Source organism: Amphibalanus amphitrite, unplaced genomic scaffold, assembly GCF_019059575.1.
Source record: "Amphibalanus amphitrite isolate SeventyFive unplaced genomic scaffold, NRLGWU_Aamphi_draft 000603F_arrow, whole genome shotgun sequence".
NCBI lineage: Eukaryota > Metazoa > Arthropoda > Thecostraca > Balanomorpha > Balanidae > Amphibalanus > Amphibalanus amphitrite.
In genome coordinates, this window is record NW_024882097.1 from 210,477 (window position 1) to 226,906 (window position 16,430).

The 16,430-nt window shown below is 53.4% G+C and overlaps 1 protein-coding gene across 4 annotated transcripts in view; it reads left to right on the forward strand.

Annotated features, from left to right (window-relative positions):
• LOC122394655 (1-phosphatidylinositol 4,5-bisphosphate phosphodiesterase classes I and II-like) overlaps positions 1-15,343 on the forward strand; it is a 78,060-nt gene extending 62,717 nt beyond the window's left edge. For 2 of the 4 annotated variants that reach the window (XM_043391666.1, XM_043391664.1), the window contains exons 15-28: positions 415-624; positions 3,578-3,732; positions 4,144-4,308; positions 4,863-5,030; positions 5,899-6,024; positions 6,908-7,085; positions 8,408-8,527; positions 9,850-9,915; positions 10,181-10,403; positions 10,639-10,750; positions 10,894-11,066; positions 11,258-11,369; positions 13,934-14,098; positions 14,406-15,343. In XM_043391666.1, coding sequence (XP_043247601.1) covers positions 415-624; positions 3,578-3,732; positions 4,144-4,308; positions 4,863-5,030; positions 5,899-6,024; positions 6,908-7,085; positions 8,408-8,527; positions 9,850-9,915; positions 10,181-10,403; positions 10,639-10,750; positions 10,894-11,066; positions 11,258-11,369; positions 13,934-14,059 — 1,934 coding nt within the window. In that variant the 3' untranslated portion in view covers positions 14,060-14,098; positions 14,406-15,343. Of the gene's footprint in view, positions 1-414; positions 625-3,577; positions 3,733-4,143; positions 4,309-4,862; positions 5,031-5,898; positions 6,025-6,907; positions 7,086-8,407; positions 8,528-9,849; positions 9,916-10,180; positions 10,404-10,638; positions 10,751-10,893; positions 11,067-11,257; positions 11,370-12,715; positions 12,758-13,933; positions 14,099-14,405 lie in introns of all 4 variants that reach the window. The other 2 variants (XM_043391665.1, XM_043391667.1) reach the window with 2 other exon arrangements.
• Positions 15,344-16,430: the final 1,087 nt, after the last annotated feature.

The window sequence follows — 16,430 nt, forward strand, 5'->3', positions numbered from 1 at the left end:
TATATTATTTTGAGCGTTTAAATTAAAAGTGTAAATTATTTCAAGTTTCGATGTAAAGCCCTTGATAGCAAAGTACATTAAGCCGATGAAGCCGATCTCAAATTTTCAATCGCAACAAACCATTTCAAAGCACTAATCAAACACAATCCGGATTGGATTGCAAAAATTGGAAGTATGATGCAATCCAATCCGCAATCAAATCCTGTTTTTGGAATGGATTTCAAATCCAGGTGCAATCCACCAAAAAGGAATGCAATCAGGATTTTGCAATCCTGCAATCACAATCCTACCAATGCCTGGACTCTTCCCTTCGGGCTGTCTCTCCACACAATGTACTGCTCCCATGTGTGAACTAATCTCCGGTAGCGCCGCCTGCGCCGACACGTCTAACCGTCCGCTGGGTCCGTCCGTCAGGCCGTAACCGCAGTTACGAAATGTCCTCCATGGTGGAAACGCAGGCCACCACACTGCTGAAGGCCTTCCCGGTGGACTTTGTCAACTACAACAAGCGGCAGCTGAGCCGCGTCTACCCCAAGGGCACGCGCCTGGAGAGCTCAAACTTCATGCCGCAGGTCTACTGGAACGCCGGCTGCCAACTGGTGGCGCTCAACTTTCAGACACTCGGTGAGCAGTGGCGCGGAACTTCACAGCCGGGGAGCGAGGGAAGTTTGTGAACTTCGGTACTGGGTAGACGGAGGTATTTAGAGGTGTCTATTTGTGATGTAGACGACGCAATTAGATGATGGGTTTGAGGGGGTGGGCGGATGTATTGTTGGTTAATCGTAGATGACTCGCGCGCGAGCTTATGTACCCCCTTAGAAGTTCCTCGCTATTATGGTTTTAATTCGTTATTTATTTCAATCCCAGACTGCTAATATCTTAGCATGCGTGCAATTACAAGGCTTAGATAACTGGTGGTTCATAAGCACATTTTCCTGAATCATTAAGAGTTTCGCCTTACCAGACCGATGTAGGTATGCCATTATGAATGTGGAGTCGACAGATACAGCCCAATGAACACCTCTGCTGAATACGTGATGTGCACAGTAAACTCGTCGGAAATTTATCGTATGAGGTCGGTTCTGGCCCTGAAAGTAGTGAAGTGAGTCTTTTCCACTTCATGCACCACCTGGATCAATGATTTCACAGCTTGTGGCTGTGTCAGACACGAATTTAATATCGACTCCATTACTGCTGACTGCCGCGCAGACCGCGGTGCGGATATTGCCACCGCGTTGCCACGCTGACCAAAGCCGGTCGCTTTCTCTGGGCACCGCTATCGCGGTAATGAATCACTCGTTCATTGGTGCTCAGCGTGGCGGCAGCCGCGCCGAATACCTGATGGAGGAACGTGCGCCGCATCTCTGGCCGCCGCCGGCCGCGCTGATTTTCATTAGTTCTCATCACGAGCTAATGGCGGAGAGGTGGCCCGTGGCCGGTCGGTGACGGATCGGGCCGGCCACTTTGTCCCGTGATGACGGCCTGTCGTGGGACGCCTTTTGTTGGATGATGCTATCTCCCCTCGTATGTACGAGGCTACTGCTCACCACGGGCCGGTGTGGCGTGGACTGGCTAGTCGTGGCGTAGCGCTTCCCAGAAACAAAATCACGTTCGTGGGTGTGGATGCCACTGGCTACAGCAGCTCAATATTTCGCCGCGTCTAATGCGGTTTTCTAATGAACCCACGAGTTGATGCGTGGTACGTGCTAAGACCACGATGGCTTCCTTGGCCTTATATGTGTACCAATGATCTGCAAGGTGTTAATTTGTTCCGATGATGACGAGGTCAGCTCGCCACGGTAGCGATAAACCGAGTTGATAATGTCGTACGTACGGCCTACGGGCCTCGCTACCTCACCTTTCATCAGTTGTATTTCAGTTGAATCGAGTATCAGCTGTCTCACTTAGGCAATAGGTGGTACTTATAGGCAATCTTGAGCGTTTCTGCTGAACCCTTTTGGTTGTTTATTTGTGCAGTTATCATCCATAGCTCATCACGTAGAAGCAGATAATATCGTTACCGTATAATACGCGGAGATAGTAACACACGTACCACTGCTTCCCAGAAAGACAGGTCAATTTCCGCATGGCGCATGCATAGCGGGACTGTCGCACCGAGCCGTTTGTTCTTTTGGGATCATTTATTTTCACAACTGTCTCCTTCTGTGTGAGCCCTCGCAGCCAATTGTACTTATTCTGTGATCTGCTCAGGCCTGAGCTGTGGCTATGTCCAGCAGATGATCTGACACGGTCAATCAGCGGGAGTTCCCGATAGTCCCCGGTGCAGCCAGCTGATCCACCGTCCTCCCCCGCTAGAGCACGTGCCCGGCGAGCGTGCCAGCGCGGCTCGCTAGCCGCTGGTCCGCTGACATTTCATTACGGCTGGTTCTGAGTGATAGCCGGCCTTGAACACACTCAGCTGTCGCCCCCGGGCACGTACGTAGACAATAGTCGCGCGTTGGCTCGCCGTCGACCAGACAGAGTGGACCAGCTCGTGGCAAGGCCCATCATGGGAGAAGGATGATTGTACGTCCCAGATTTCAAAATGGGATGGTTGTGTGTGTCGTTCGGAGCTGCTTGTTAGGCTTGAAACGCCTTATCGATTATCTCCACCAGTGGTTTTCCTTCTGTTGGGCTGTACGTTTGATGTGATTGTTTATCGCAATGCCGCTGACATCATCATCAAACACTAGTGCTTCCCCGCCTCTCGTTTGCACCATCACCCCGTAGAAGTATACGTTTTTCCCGCACATCAATTCCGCTGTGTCTCGCTCCATCTCCATTCAATTATTGTTCTTTCCCGTGACTGCTCTCGCTCCCCGTCTCATGTCTGCCCAAACGCTGGCGCATCTTCCTCTTTCACTGGACCTTCCCATTGTGCATCTTTCTGGCGTTCATCAAACCTGCATCACTCGCCAGTTACCAGTGTCCTACCGCTCACTTGTCACTATATCAGCATTTATCCACGCCTCCCACTGCATTCCCGACGCAACGGCGACGGAGACGGCGGAGGGAGCAGTGCCATGGGGAATATGAGCACGGCACGGCAGTGTGTCCACGGCCTCTGCAAATGGCCTGTCAGCAGAGATGGCGTTTTAAATATGGTGATGACTTCCGCCACGCGCTGCAGGCGCCGTTCCGGGGCTGGGGAGGGGCTGGGGACTCGCGTGTCCGGAGATGGACGACCAGGCTGACCCTGAGAGCGGACTTTCTGCTGATGGGGTGACGACGTCACGTGACAAACTCTGCTGTGGGCAGCTTCACATACCGTCGGAGCAGTGGAAGGACTGAGCAGTCACGGCTCATGTCTCATAATGAGACTGTGGAGGAATATAGGGATGAGGTCTTGGTAGTTCGAACATTCTACGAGCTGATCAGCCGCCAGACATGGCACTTTTGGGCATCAATAAAGTGTTACTCGTAAGATGCCGGCGGGATATTCCTTTTTTTTTTTGTCCCAAAGTTGTGACTTTCTAACAAAATTGTGCCAAACTCCTGCTTGTTGTTTTTTTTTCGTTCGCACCGCCATCGCGGGCCCATTGTCGCCTTTTACGTGACACCACGTCCCTGTTTCCAGACCTGGCGATGCAGCTCAACATGGGCATCTTCGAGTACAACAACCGGTCCGGGTACCTGCTGAAGCCGGACATAATGCGGCGGCCGGACCGGCGCTTCGACCCGTTCGCCGAGTCGACCGTGGACGGCATCATCGCCGGCACCGTCTCCGTCAAGGTGAGGCGCTGCTTCAGTGGGAGCTGAGGACATTCAGGCAGGAGTGGCGAGCAGGCGAGGTCGATGGTTCCAAGGAAACGCGTAGTTTGTGTAGCTTCATTAGCCCGACTGAAACCTCCAGATGGATGGAAAGTGATGCCTATGTTGTGATTTGTTACCTTGGCTACCCCAGTTCACTTGATCAGTTCTAAACGTAATCCGTTATTGTACATACGTATTGAGGATTCTTGGTAAATTGATATGCATTACCGGCATATTACTCATGTAGACGTGCAAGCAATACAAACCTAGTATAGGTATTCGTTTATCTCAAATCTTTTCTCCGTTCACTCTGTTCTGAGATGTGCACCTGTGCACTCAACAAGCACCTGAGCTGTCCGCGTATCCTCACGCCGCCTCCACTTCCCACAGGTGATCTCTGGCCAGTTCCTCTCTGAAAAGCGCGTCAATGTGTGGGTGGAGGTGGACATGTACGGTCTGCCGGCCGACACCGTGCGGCGGCGCTTCAAGACGCGCGTCATCCAGAACAACGCCATCAACCCCGTCTGGGATGACGAGACGTTCGTCTTCAAAAAGGTGAATGGGAGAGGGAGAGAGAGAGAGAAAGAGAGAGAGAGAGAGAGAGAGAGAGAGAGAGAGAGAGAGAGAGAGAGAGAGAGAGAGAGAGAGAGAGAGAGAGAGAGAGAGAGAGAGGGAGGGAGGGAGGGGGGCGGGAGGGAAGGACAAGTACTGGGGTGGTGGATATGATCCACTGATGTGCGTTAATCGGTGTACTGGGCAAAAAATTACGGTCTTTGTAATACTTTGGGACAGAATATGCTGGTTCTGACGATTTATTAGGAGCCTCACTGCCGGTGACATTATTGATAAGTTTGGTTCCTAAAAGCAATTACGGTGGTTGCCACGTAGCATTCTTGCTCTGTTATTGGTAAGTGCTTGCAGCATATTCGTATGTTAATGCTTTTGTGCGTTTGTTACCCTCTGCCGGGATGTATAGGTTTGTTCAATAACAATAAATGGTTTCATGTAACTCATGATATTGAGTTTTATCGTAACCCCATCATTGTCTCGTGCCCGGTCATGTTCTGCCCCCACCATCTAACCTCCCCCTCCCTCTCCCCCCTGTCCAGGTGGTGCTGCCGGAACTGGCCGTGCTCCGAGTGGCCGCCTACGAAGAGTCGGGCCGGCTGCTGGGACACCGCGTGTTGCCGGTGGTCGGTCTGCGGCCCGGCTACCGGCACATCAGTCTGAGGAACGAGTCCGGACAGCCGCAGGGACTCAGCACACTGTTCGTCAAGGTATGGACACCTAGCTGTGTTAGTGGGTTGTCGAGGTATGGCGCGATTGTGTTACTGAGTAAACTTGCTTTTTAGAGAAATATGACGCCTACTTGTCTCTTGTCGAAGACTCAGCAGGCTACTTGACAATAGCCAGGTTCGTTCGAGACAACAGTTATGTAGCGAGAGACGTAAACAGCTCACTGATGGATGTTATTGTGCAGTTCGACGGTGTGATGATCGTAATCAGAGGTTTATGGTTAGCTGGGTCGCTGCTTGGTCTCAAGCTTGGTTCACTCGACCCCAAATGTTAGTTTACCCATATGTATAGACTAGAAGTTGTGAGTCATGAGTCCTGTCATCCCTGTGTTTGGTAACGATTAAGTCCGTGTTTAGTTGTGCTTGCCTTATCCAGTTGGCTGTAATTTTACAATCCCGCACTATGCGCTTGTATACGTGGGACAGCGAGTTTCACAGGCATTTGAAGTGGTTTTGATTGCCCTGTGTTGCGACGCTATGCTCCGGGCCCCGGGGACAGAGACGAGGCTGCTGGCTGGGGTGTTGTGTCGTACTAGTCCCCATCGTGTGCTGTCTCTCAATATGCTATCGGCGGACTGAGCTACCGGGGACCGGCGGCGGGCTATATTCGGCCCTCGTCTCCCGGAGCCGGCCACAGGGGACTGTCACAGATAGCCAAAGAGAGAGTAGGTGGGGGAGAGAGAGAGTAGGCTGTGAAGAATGTCGTCCTAGCCTCTGCACAAGTGACCTGACAGGCTAGCCCGTGTGACCTGACGTACTAGCCTCTGCGAAGGTGACTTGGCCGGCTTGCCTCTGTGACCTGGCGTGCTAGTCTCTGCGCCGATGACCTAACGTGCTAGCCTCTGCGCAGGTGACGGTGGGCGACTACGTGCCTGACGGTCTGTCGGACTTTGCCGAGGCTCTGGCCAACCCGATCAAATACCGGGAGAAGCGAGCGCAGCAGCTGCGAGTGCTGACCGACGAACCTGATGGGGAGGTGAGGGGGAGGAGAGAGAGAGAGAGAGAGAGAGAGAGAGAGAGAGAGAGAGAGAGAGAGAGAGAGAGAGAGAGAGAGAGAGAGCCGCAGACGACCGGGAGCCTTTGTTCGGAGACTTTTTGTGGGCGTCATTTCCGGCTCAAGTATAATCTCAATGGCCGCTGTTCCAAAGTGGGAAACTCTGATGAGATATGACGTCCATTATTGCAGTTTGATCTAAAACTTTCCAGCTAAATATTCTCTCTTTGAAAAATGAAAATGGTCCAGCGCCAGATATCGTGCCATTTTTATGCCGGAAAGTTCTCATATTTCTTGCTAAGCGTGTCCAAGTTGGTTAATGGCTTAGTTATAATAATTGCTGGAGTAATTTACTATTCAAATGAAACAGCTGTGCGAGCGAGCCATTTTTTCCTCATACTGCGGAAGGACCCCGACTCCGGGTAAGAACCGAGTTGTCCATGTGTTTGTGTGTCATGTGTCGTGTATCTCGCTGTGTCCAGTTACTACACAGTAGTTGTGCGACGCAGACAGTCTCGCCATGGGGTGGGTCGGCCGGCCGGTGGCTCTGGGGAAGAAGGCTATTACTTTGGCATAGTTTGGGTATCCTACCGACCCCTTACGTTCCATCCGGTAAAAAACTAGTCTGAGCGCCCTGTGGGTGACCTGTCTGCCAACTTGTGGTGGCCCAAGAATCCCATGGCTGCCCTCTGGTGACCTGGGTGACCTGGGATGGGTGTCTGAGCATTGACCACTGTGTGGATCTCTGCTGCTGACTGTGTTAACCTTTGTTTATCTTTAGTGACCCGTGTCTGACCTTTGGTGATCAGTTTCACCTCTCTGATGACCTTGCTGACCCCCGCCCACCCCTTCTCTCCGCCGTTAGGGTCTGCTGGACGACGACCCGGAGAACGCCTCTCTGCCGACCCCGGCCCGACCTCCGCCCACCGAGGAGCCGGGGGTCGGGGACGGAGACGGCGGGGTGAGGGACGGACCGGACGTACAGAGCCCCGGGCAGCCGCCGCCGGCGCGCGGGCCGGCCGCCGCGCCCGGCCAGACCAACAGTGAGTACACCGGGGTGCAGGGACCGCAGTGATACATAGACACGGGGCCGGCCGCCGCGCCCGGCCAGACCAACAGTGGGTACACCGGGGTACACTCACCACAGAGACACAGACACGGGACCGGCCGCCGCGCCCGGCCAGACCAACAGTGAGTACACCGGGGTACACTGACCACAGAGACACAGACACGGGACCGGCCGCCGCGCCCGGCCAGACCAACAGTGAGTCCGGCAGTGGAGCAGCGACCCTGGACACAGATACAAATACACGAATACAGATGCACCGGCACGCCGATACGAGAACACACTGATTAGCGAATTCTTGAGATTATTTACTGATTGGATTACGTACAAATACTGTAAGTCGATTTACGAATAGCCACGAATTTCACCATATTCATTCCCCTAGCCTCACTCTCACTCTTTCACTCACTCACTCACTCATTCACTCATTCACTCACGGGCCAACATATCGCCTTCCAAACACTTCCCAGGCAGCTTGGCGTGTGAATCGCTGATCGCATCACCCGCTTTGCGTTTGTGTGTGAAAATAGCACTCTGCGTGTCCCCCTCAACACACCCCTGAGTGACGTGCCTGCTTACCAACTGTAGATTATCACCTGACTGTGTGTATATTTTATATGTTCGCTTCTGTTTTCACGTACATATAGCGTTTTGCCTGGAGTGTTTACCCTCGCCTGCCCATGATACCGTTCGTAAAATAGTTGATTTGCTGTTCACCAACATGAGTTCAGCATGTCATTGGTGGACGAAAACATTCTCCCGCCGTTGCTGATGTCAATTACCTCCGCTTTGAACATGGCACAGCGCGTGAGTTTGACCGACGTCATTTTCCGAAAGAGTAACCGAGGGACGGAGACGGAAAATACGACTGGTCTCGAGTTGTTTGTGATATAGATATGCGATATCTTACGACGGTTACATTATAAACATGCGAAATAGCGCGGAATTTTAGAATTCGGAGTCATGAGTTTTCGTAATAAACAGCTTATGGTCTATGATTTTGAAACATAAATTCCGTAATTTTACATCAATGGGGACCGGAACCATTTATTTTTGCTGGCTCCGGGACCGGGCCTTTAGCGGTTCCGGCTCCGCATTCCAAGGTAAAATGAGCCTTTTATCACCTTTACCGAGACTCACTGCACGCTTTTAGGAGCTGTTGTCACATAATTTGTAGCGTCACCCCCGCCTTGTCGTGTCGACCCCCACCCCGCGCTTCTCCCCTATCCCCCGCCGGGAGCTGGTAGCGCCTTGTGTGACGTCACCGGTCCGTGTGTGTGTGACGTCACCGGCCGACAGGTGACCCGTCGGCGTCCTCTGCTGGTCTGCTCGGTGTGTTTCCGCTGGTGTTCTGGCAGCGGTTCCTGCAGTCGCGCGGCTACCAGCCGAGCCGACCGGACCACCGGCAGCCGGCCTCAGGTGTGACCTCGACCCGGCCCGGAGCGGATCTAACCGGAGGAACTGACCGGTTCTGATCTCCTTCATAATCTCATCGAATTCTTACCTTACCGACATGGCTTCACAGGCTTGGCATTTCCCCAGAATCCAGAAAGATAAAGATCTCCCGAGGACCATCCTTCCAAAGGAGCAAACTGTCCTTCTAAACCCTCTGACTGAAAACCACTTTGTGCCTCAGCCTTTCCGAACGCTAACTGACCATCATCCATCCCCAGTACATTGTCCCCAAATCCAGTTCTCCCCGGATATATCTGGCCGACTCTCTTTTCAGCTTGCCCGGCTGTGGTCTGTCTGTCAGCTCCAATCTCGCTTATCTGTCTCGTCTATCTTCTCTATTTCGCCTGTCTTTTGTCTCTCGGGCGTCAGACTATGTCTTTGTCGTACACATTTCTGGCTATTCTTCCCTCTGTCTGGTGTTGTGTTGTGCGAACTGGTCTCGAGTGCTCCTTTTTCTGACTGTTGGTGAGAGTTTCTGGCTTCTCTTGGTGAGAGTTTCTTACTTCTGACTGTTTGTGAGCTTCTGTTCTTATTCTGTTGGTGAGAGTTTTCGTTTTTTCTCCTCTCGTTGTGGAGCAGGTTCCAGTGGTGTGTGGAAGTGAAAATAAATGGTATGTTATCTGACGGGAAGAACAATAATCACTGCTCTACGAACTCCTAACAATTTGCGATGTAACCGAACGGTCACTGTATGACCGGTGGGGCTGATATCGATACCGAGCTACTGACCTCTGGGATTTGGTTACAAGATCCACTATATGATGCATTCTTCTTACAGTCCTGCCTGCCCATGGGCGCGGTCGGCACGCGATACATGTCCCTGATGGAATGTTCGGTGCATGCCGTCCCCTTCCGGCTCCTAATTGCATGTTCACTCAGCTCGCATGGTGGCAGCGGTATGCAGCATGATTATGGAATGCGTCGCATGCCGGCTGTGTCGGGCGACTTTTATTGAATTTATTCATTACGTTATGCTTTTTAATAACGAATGTTTTCTAGGGTGCAACATTGCTTAATATACCCGTAATGCATTATCACAGATAAATCCAAATTGTTCAAGTTGTTCAAATATGTTAATGAATTTTCATGCCAGAATCAGTCATATCTTCCGATAATTGGTTTGAAGTTCATGAACCATTTATTTTTCGCGATTCTTTGACATCCCGCATTATTTGATGTCGTCTATACTACTTCGTGACCACCTCTGTCCATTCTCTGCCCCTCGCCTGACCGCCTCCCCGCCTGACCCCTCGTCTAACCCCCCCCCCCCCCCGCCGCCCCTTCAGAGCGGATGGAGCCACTGCGTCCCCAGCACAGTCAGCCCAACTCAGTGGAAGAGCCCGCCATACCCGGTGAGATGGGCCGCCTCTGTTCACTATTCAGTGATCAGTGGTGGCGAGCTGGTATATTTGAGGGCGTGCCGGCTGCGTTTTCTGTCCTAGGCAACTTGCTTGTGTCATAGTAACTTGCTTGTGTTTGTTGATGTACCTATAAATGTTTATGAAATGCATAATTATTAATTGACAATCTATGAGATGTTACGAGATACGAACGTAAAACAATGCTTCTAATTGATGTTCGTGCGATGGACTGACCGACACCTTTTTCCTCTCTCAGATTGTCTCCTGAACGCCGTCCCTCTGGACAAACTCTGGGAGGACAAACTGGTACGCGAGCGGCGCCTGGAGCTCGACAAAAAGCTGGAGAGCATGCGGAAAAAGTTCGCCAGGGAGCGGCTGCGACCGCAGGACGCGCCGGGCCCGGCCACCACCGAGAAAAAGAACAGCTTCTCGCGGACACACTCCAAACTGGTGAAAAAGTTCTCCAACTCGAACAAAGTGTGAGTGATAGGGAAGCGGGGAAGAAGTGAGGGTTGTAGCGGTGTTAAATGAGGTTGATTAGGTCTTCATATGAGTTATTTATAGTCAGTTCCAACTTCCATAGCTGTGGTATGTTCAGTCATCTCATGCACGTCAGTCATTGATTGACCACTCAGTCGCTCAACTTTCACATGATAACTCGGTGCGCTCCTATGCGACCCCACTAGTGTGACCTGTGTGTCCGTGTCTCTGCAGGGAGGGTCTGAGTCTGGTGGCACCCGACCCGGCCGATCAGGAGGCTGTGAAAACGTTCTGCCGTCAGGTGGCGGCAGCAGAGCGGGAGCTCACCGAACGCTACATCGATATGGTGAGTCCTGTGCGTGGCTTTTGGACTTTGGGTATGATAGCTAACGCAGGTCCAGATAACATCTCCGATATAAATACGTCTCTCCGCACCGTAAATGCTGTTATGTCTTCCATGCCATAACCACGTCTGCTCTTTTGCCGCAGATCCACGACGCGCTGGATAAGGTGGTTCGCAGCGCGCAGGCGCAGCAGCTGAAGAAGCTCGAGGTCTACTACGACCAAAAGGTGGCCGAGAGTAAAAAGAAGATCGAGAGCGAGCTCAAAGACGCCAGCAAGCGGCTCGACCGGAAGAGCGTCTCCAAAGACGAACGGTCCAGGTGGGTGCCAGAAATGAAACATTGGTGCTAGATTTATCACCCCAAATACCAACTGAAAGCATGTATTGTTAATAGTGCGCCGGTACATACTCTGGCTTGCAATGGTTTGTGTAACCAGAAGTGGTAATATGTCCGTTGATACGGTGTTGAATGTCCTTGCGTGCCCATGATGATGTGTTGTTTGTTTCCAGGTTACGCCGTGAGATGTCGCAGGTGATTGTCAGGGACGGCGTGCAGCACCGCGAGCGGCTAAACGAACAGGTGCAGCAGGCCAAACAGGCGCTGAGTCAGCAGCACAATCAGGTCAGTGAACTGACAGTACAGTATATAACTGACCCGCGTGCGGCTCAACGAGCAGGTGCAGCAGGCTAAACAGGCGCTTAGCCAACAGCACAACCAGGTCAGTGTACTGACAGTTCAGTATATAACCCGCGCCCTGCTGGGGGTCCTGGATTTCCACGCCCTGCTGGGGGGGGGGGTGTTTGAACACCCCCCCTTCTAACTCGGCTCCTGGGCCACGTAGCGATACGCGGAAGGCGGCGTTCGAAAGAGCGTCAAAAATAATGAGGAAATCACTTCGGTCAATTTTTTGGTCAGGTCAAAGGTCAGGTCACCAGAGGTCATTGAAGGCAAAATTTCGCCGATTTCCAGGTCGAATGTCGACAATTTCCAAGAAGCCAACGCATAACTCGGGAACCAATAGAGCTACAGCGCCGCGGAAAAGCGCTTTCGATAGCCCTATTAACGCCCTTTCTGAGTAATTTTCTCAGATTTGACCTAACGTCAACGGTTTTGCCTGCAGGGGGCAAAAACTGCAAAAATAACCGATTTTTTCGGAAACAGTTTTTCTGCAATAACTTTTGACCCAAGCCTTGTACGAGCTTACTTTTACCGGCATCGTGTTCCTCTCGTCAAGACGCATCGAATGAACTATAACTTGACCTTGAAAGGTCAACTTGAAAATTTGACCTCAGGTCAAGGTCATGACCTGACCGGAAAGGGTCATGTTGCATATCAGTCGATCCGTATCGTCGAGCTGAACACATCTAAGGCGTTTTCATCGCTCTAACATGCCTCTATCAAAAGTTATTTGCGAAAAACTGTTAGATACCATTCGTGACCTAAGATGACCTCAGGGCATAAACAGGGGTCACGGACACCATTTTCATGTTCAGTGTGTCTAAACCACTTGTAATTCAGTGTTTGGGAGTGTTTATAATGTCTTTCGTCCAAAAGAGGCGCATTTCAATTTTCTCCCATTGACTTATAATGGGGAGGTCGCAAAATTGACCTGACCTTAGGTCATCGATATCAAAATTCTGAGATATACATTTTGTACATGCTATTGCTCTTAGCAATCACTGAAAGTTTCAAAGCGATCGGTCACTCGGTGTAGCTATGACAGACATTGAAACTTTTTATGAGGTGAGGTCACTTCAAGTGACCTGGTGACCTGACCTTGAATGACCTTGGTCTGAAATTTTCACAACATGTGTAGAATTGATGTGTGATAAGGTGTACCAAAAACGGCGGCGCTCCGCGCCGCCGTTTTTGAGATATTCACGAAAAACCACAAGGGGGGGTGTTCAAACACCCCCCCCCCCCAGCAGGGCGCGGGATAACTGACCCGCGAGCGGCTCAACGAACAGGTGCAGCAGGCCAAACAGGCGCTCAGCCAACAGCACAACCAGGTCAGTGTACCTACTGACGACACAGGTCAGTATATAACCGACCTGCGGCAGGCCAAACAGGCGCTCAGCCAACGGCACAATCAGGTCAGAGCCTATCCGCTGTGGCAATTAACTTCTTAGCGGATATATTATCCGCAAGATATCTCGTCTCAATAGACACCGTTGTTTTGTAACAGCGGAACCCCGTCCTTTTGGCTGGCGGCAGACTCCAGAAGCAAGTTACACCCTCGCTGGCATACCAGTCCATCTATGACCTACGCTAGCTCTGAACCTTGCCCCTCGGACCTCTTTGGCCTCCCTCTCACCAGATCGGCCAGTGGGCACTCTGACAGCTGCACCGGCCGCAGCTCTGAGTCTGACCGTACCATCTGACCCCACTCTCTCCCTCTCTCCCCAGGTGCGTCAGCAGGCGCTGGACCGCCGGCAGCGTCAGGCAGTACCCCTCTGACCTCCCCCTCACTCCCCCTCTTCCCAGGTGCGCCAGCAGGCGCTGGACCGCCGGCAGAGCTGGGGGCAGGGTCAGACAGTACCCCTCTGACCTTCCCCCCCCCCCCAGGTGCGTCAGCAGGCGCTGGACCGCCGGCAGAGCTGGCGGCAGCGGCAGACAGTACCCCTCTGACCTCCCCCCCCCCCCCCCCCAGGTGCGCCAGCAGGCGCTGGACCACCGGCAGAGCTGGCGGCAGCGGCAGACAGTACCCCTCTGACCTCCCCCTCCCCCTCTCCTCTTCCCCAGGTGCGTCAGCAGGCACTGGACCGCCGGCAGAGCTGGCGGCAGCGTCAGACAGTACCCCTCTGACCTCCCCCCCCCCCCCCCAGGTGCGTCAGCAGGCGCTGGACCACCGGCAGAGCTGGCGGCAGCGGCAGACAGTACCTCTCTGACCTCCCCCCCCCCCCCCCCCCAGGTGCGTCAGCAGGCGCTGGACCACCGGCAGAGCTGGCGGCAGCGGCAGACAGTACCCCTCTGACCTCCCCTCCGTCTCCCCAGGTACGTCAGCAGGCGCTGGACCACCGGCAGAGCTGGCGGCAGCGTCAGACGACAGACAGTACTCCTCTGACCTCCCCCTCCCCCTCTCCTCCTCCCCAGGTGCGTCAGCAGGCGCTGGACCGCCGGCAGAGCTGGCGGCAGCGGCAGACAGTACCCCTCTGACCTCCCCCTCCCCCTCTCCTCCTCCCCAGGTCCGTCAGCAGGCGCTGGACCGCCGCCAGAGCTGGCGGCAGCGGCTGGACGCCGAACAGACGGCCCGCACCGATCAGCTGCGCACAGAGTGGCTCGACAGCCGGCCAGAGACCAACGCCGCCTGAGCGGGCCGCCGGCGGCACCCACAATCCTCCGAACCAAAGGTGCGCGGGCGAGAGGATGAGAGGTATGTGTGGTTTGAAGGTCAATGCCTTGTAGGCTATCGTGGATGGTTGCTCCGGATGTATCAATCTTCTCGTTTTAAGTTAAGTCAGGAGATTTAGACTGTAGCATACAGCTTGGAACGATTAGGTCACTTTGTAGACTTTGTCACCCAAATGTCCTATTCGGTTGTTGCATCTACGACCTTCAACTGCTGCAGTTTCCCTTTCTGCTCGAGGGCATGATCTGGAGTTCTGTGCGGCTCTTCTCCTATTTGGACTGTGACTAACGGCAGTCTGCCGATTTCAGACTGATCAGCCAGGGCTGCGCCCATCAGGGAAGCTGCACGTGCCGCCGCCGCTGCCGCCTCAGGCGCGCCAGCTACCAGTACAAACCTCCGTCGGCCGGCCGGCCGCTTACGCTGCCACCTGCCGGCCGCGCAGCGCACTAGTATTATCGGCCTGCTCGACAGATGGCACTGCGCACAGTACGGCAGTGTGTGGACCCGGCTGAGTGTGTTCAGTAGGTGAAATAGGTAACGCAGGCAGTTAGAATGCGTCGGGTAGTCATTTGTGCGAGTGTGTGTGAGAGAGAGCTGGGTTGTATCACGTTTTAGGGGCTGGTTGTATGGAAACATTTAGCCGCTGCTCCGTCAATGCCAATGTGCGATGATAGGGTCGCTGGGGAATGATTGATCGCCGATTTAATGATTTGACAACACTGTCAGGAGCAACAGGCGGGCCCGGCTCCAGTATCACTGCTGTGTGGTCGGACTCGCTCCTCCACAGCGGCAGCTGCTAGATAATGACGTTTATATGCGAGCATGTTACGCTTTGACACACTCGAGGCCCGTGCGGCCCGAGTTTTGTTAATTTATTTTATCGTTTCGGACCATATCTGGACGGCCATGACAGTCAGGTGCGATGATTGAGCGCTTTATAGTATGCCCTGCCACTTGCTCGCAAGCGCACGTGATTTGTTTGAACGATTTTCTTGCCGACAGACTGGTGCGAACAAACGCACGTGATTGGCGGCGCCAGCAGTGATTGTGATAGTGATTGCGCCGATCGAGCTGTTGCGCCGGCGCCGCCAGCCGGCCCGCCGCAGGCTATACGTTATTGTGCTGTGATCTGAATATACACTAGGACAGGCGATGTGGACAATCATTCCTGCGAGACAGAGCGTTATCAATGTCCGTGTGAGCTCCTTCGTGTACGTGTCAATATATGGAAACATATGACATGGTATGATAACTGTTATTTGTGGGATGATACGTTTGCATGATGATGGAATTAAGTACGAGTACCACAAAAACATGTTATATTGAGCACGTACACTGGCGGATCCAGGGGGGGGCCACGGGGGCCATGGCCCCCCCCAAAGGCCTAAAGTGGCCTGTTTGGCCCCCCCCAAAACGTCAGAAAAATTGCTAAGAAAATATACTTTGATGGAGGTTTTTAGCCACTTGGTGAAGTAAAGCTTTCCACAGCATAATATGGAAGCAATATAGTAGCAGTGAGGGTCAGTCAAAAGTTGCGCGAGCGGAGTCGACCTTAAAAAAAGACTGTTGTTGGCACGTGTTTATGGCGCGGCAGCTGGTAGTTGGCGGTGTTTCGCGTGGTGTGGCATCACTGGCGGATCTGGGGGGGAGGGGGGGGGGCACGGGAGCCTGAGGTGCCCCTGATAGGCCCGTGGTGCCCTTGCTAGGCCTGTGGTGCCCCTGGACCCTGGCAGGCCTGTGGTACAGTCCACAGCAGAAGTAATGTGGGGTTTCAGTCATGGGTATGTTCTGCTTCTGAAGCTTAGGAACGATTAGCCAGACTACAATGAAACTTTGAATGTAGCTTATATGTATCGTCACCTTTGCAGCTGCAACTTTAGCTATTGACATCTTCTTTTCAATCACTTCGCATTAAACAATCGGCAGTCAAAGCCAACCGTTGAGTTTGGTAAAACCCTACATTACTTTAGCGGTGGGCTGTACCTCTGGCGGGCCTAGGGTGCCCCTGCTAGGCTGCTGATGCCCCTGGGACCTGACAGGACTGTGGTGCCCCTGACAAGCCTAAAGTGCCCCCAACAGGCCCGTGATGCCCCCGACAGGCCCAAGGTGCCCCTGCGTGATGCCGTGATGCCTGCGAGGCCGGTGGTGCCCCCTGCGAGGCCGGTGGGGCCCCTGACAGGCCCATGGTGCCCCTGCTAGACCGGTGGTGCCCCTGGCAGGCCTGTGGTGCCCCTGCTAGGCCGCTGGTGCCCCTGGGCCCTGACAGGACTGTGGTGCCCCTGACAGGCCCAAGGTGCCCCTGCAAGGCCGGTGGTGCCCCTGTAAGGCCTGTG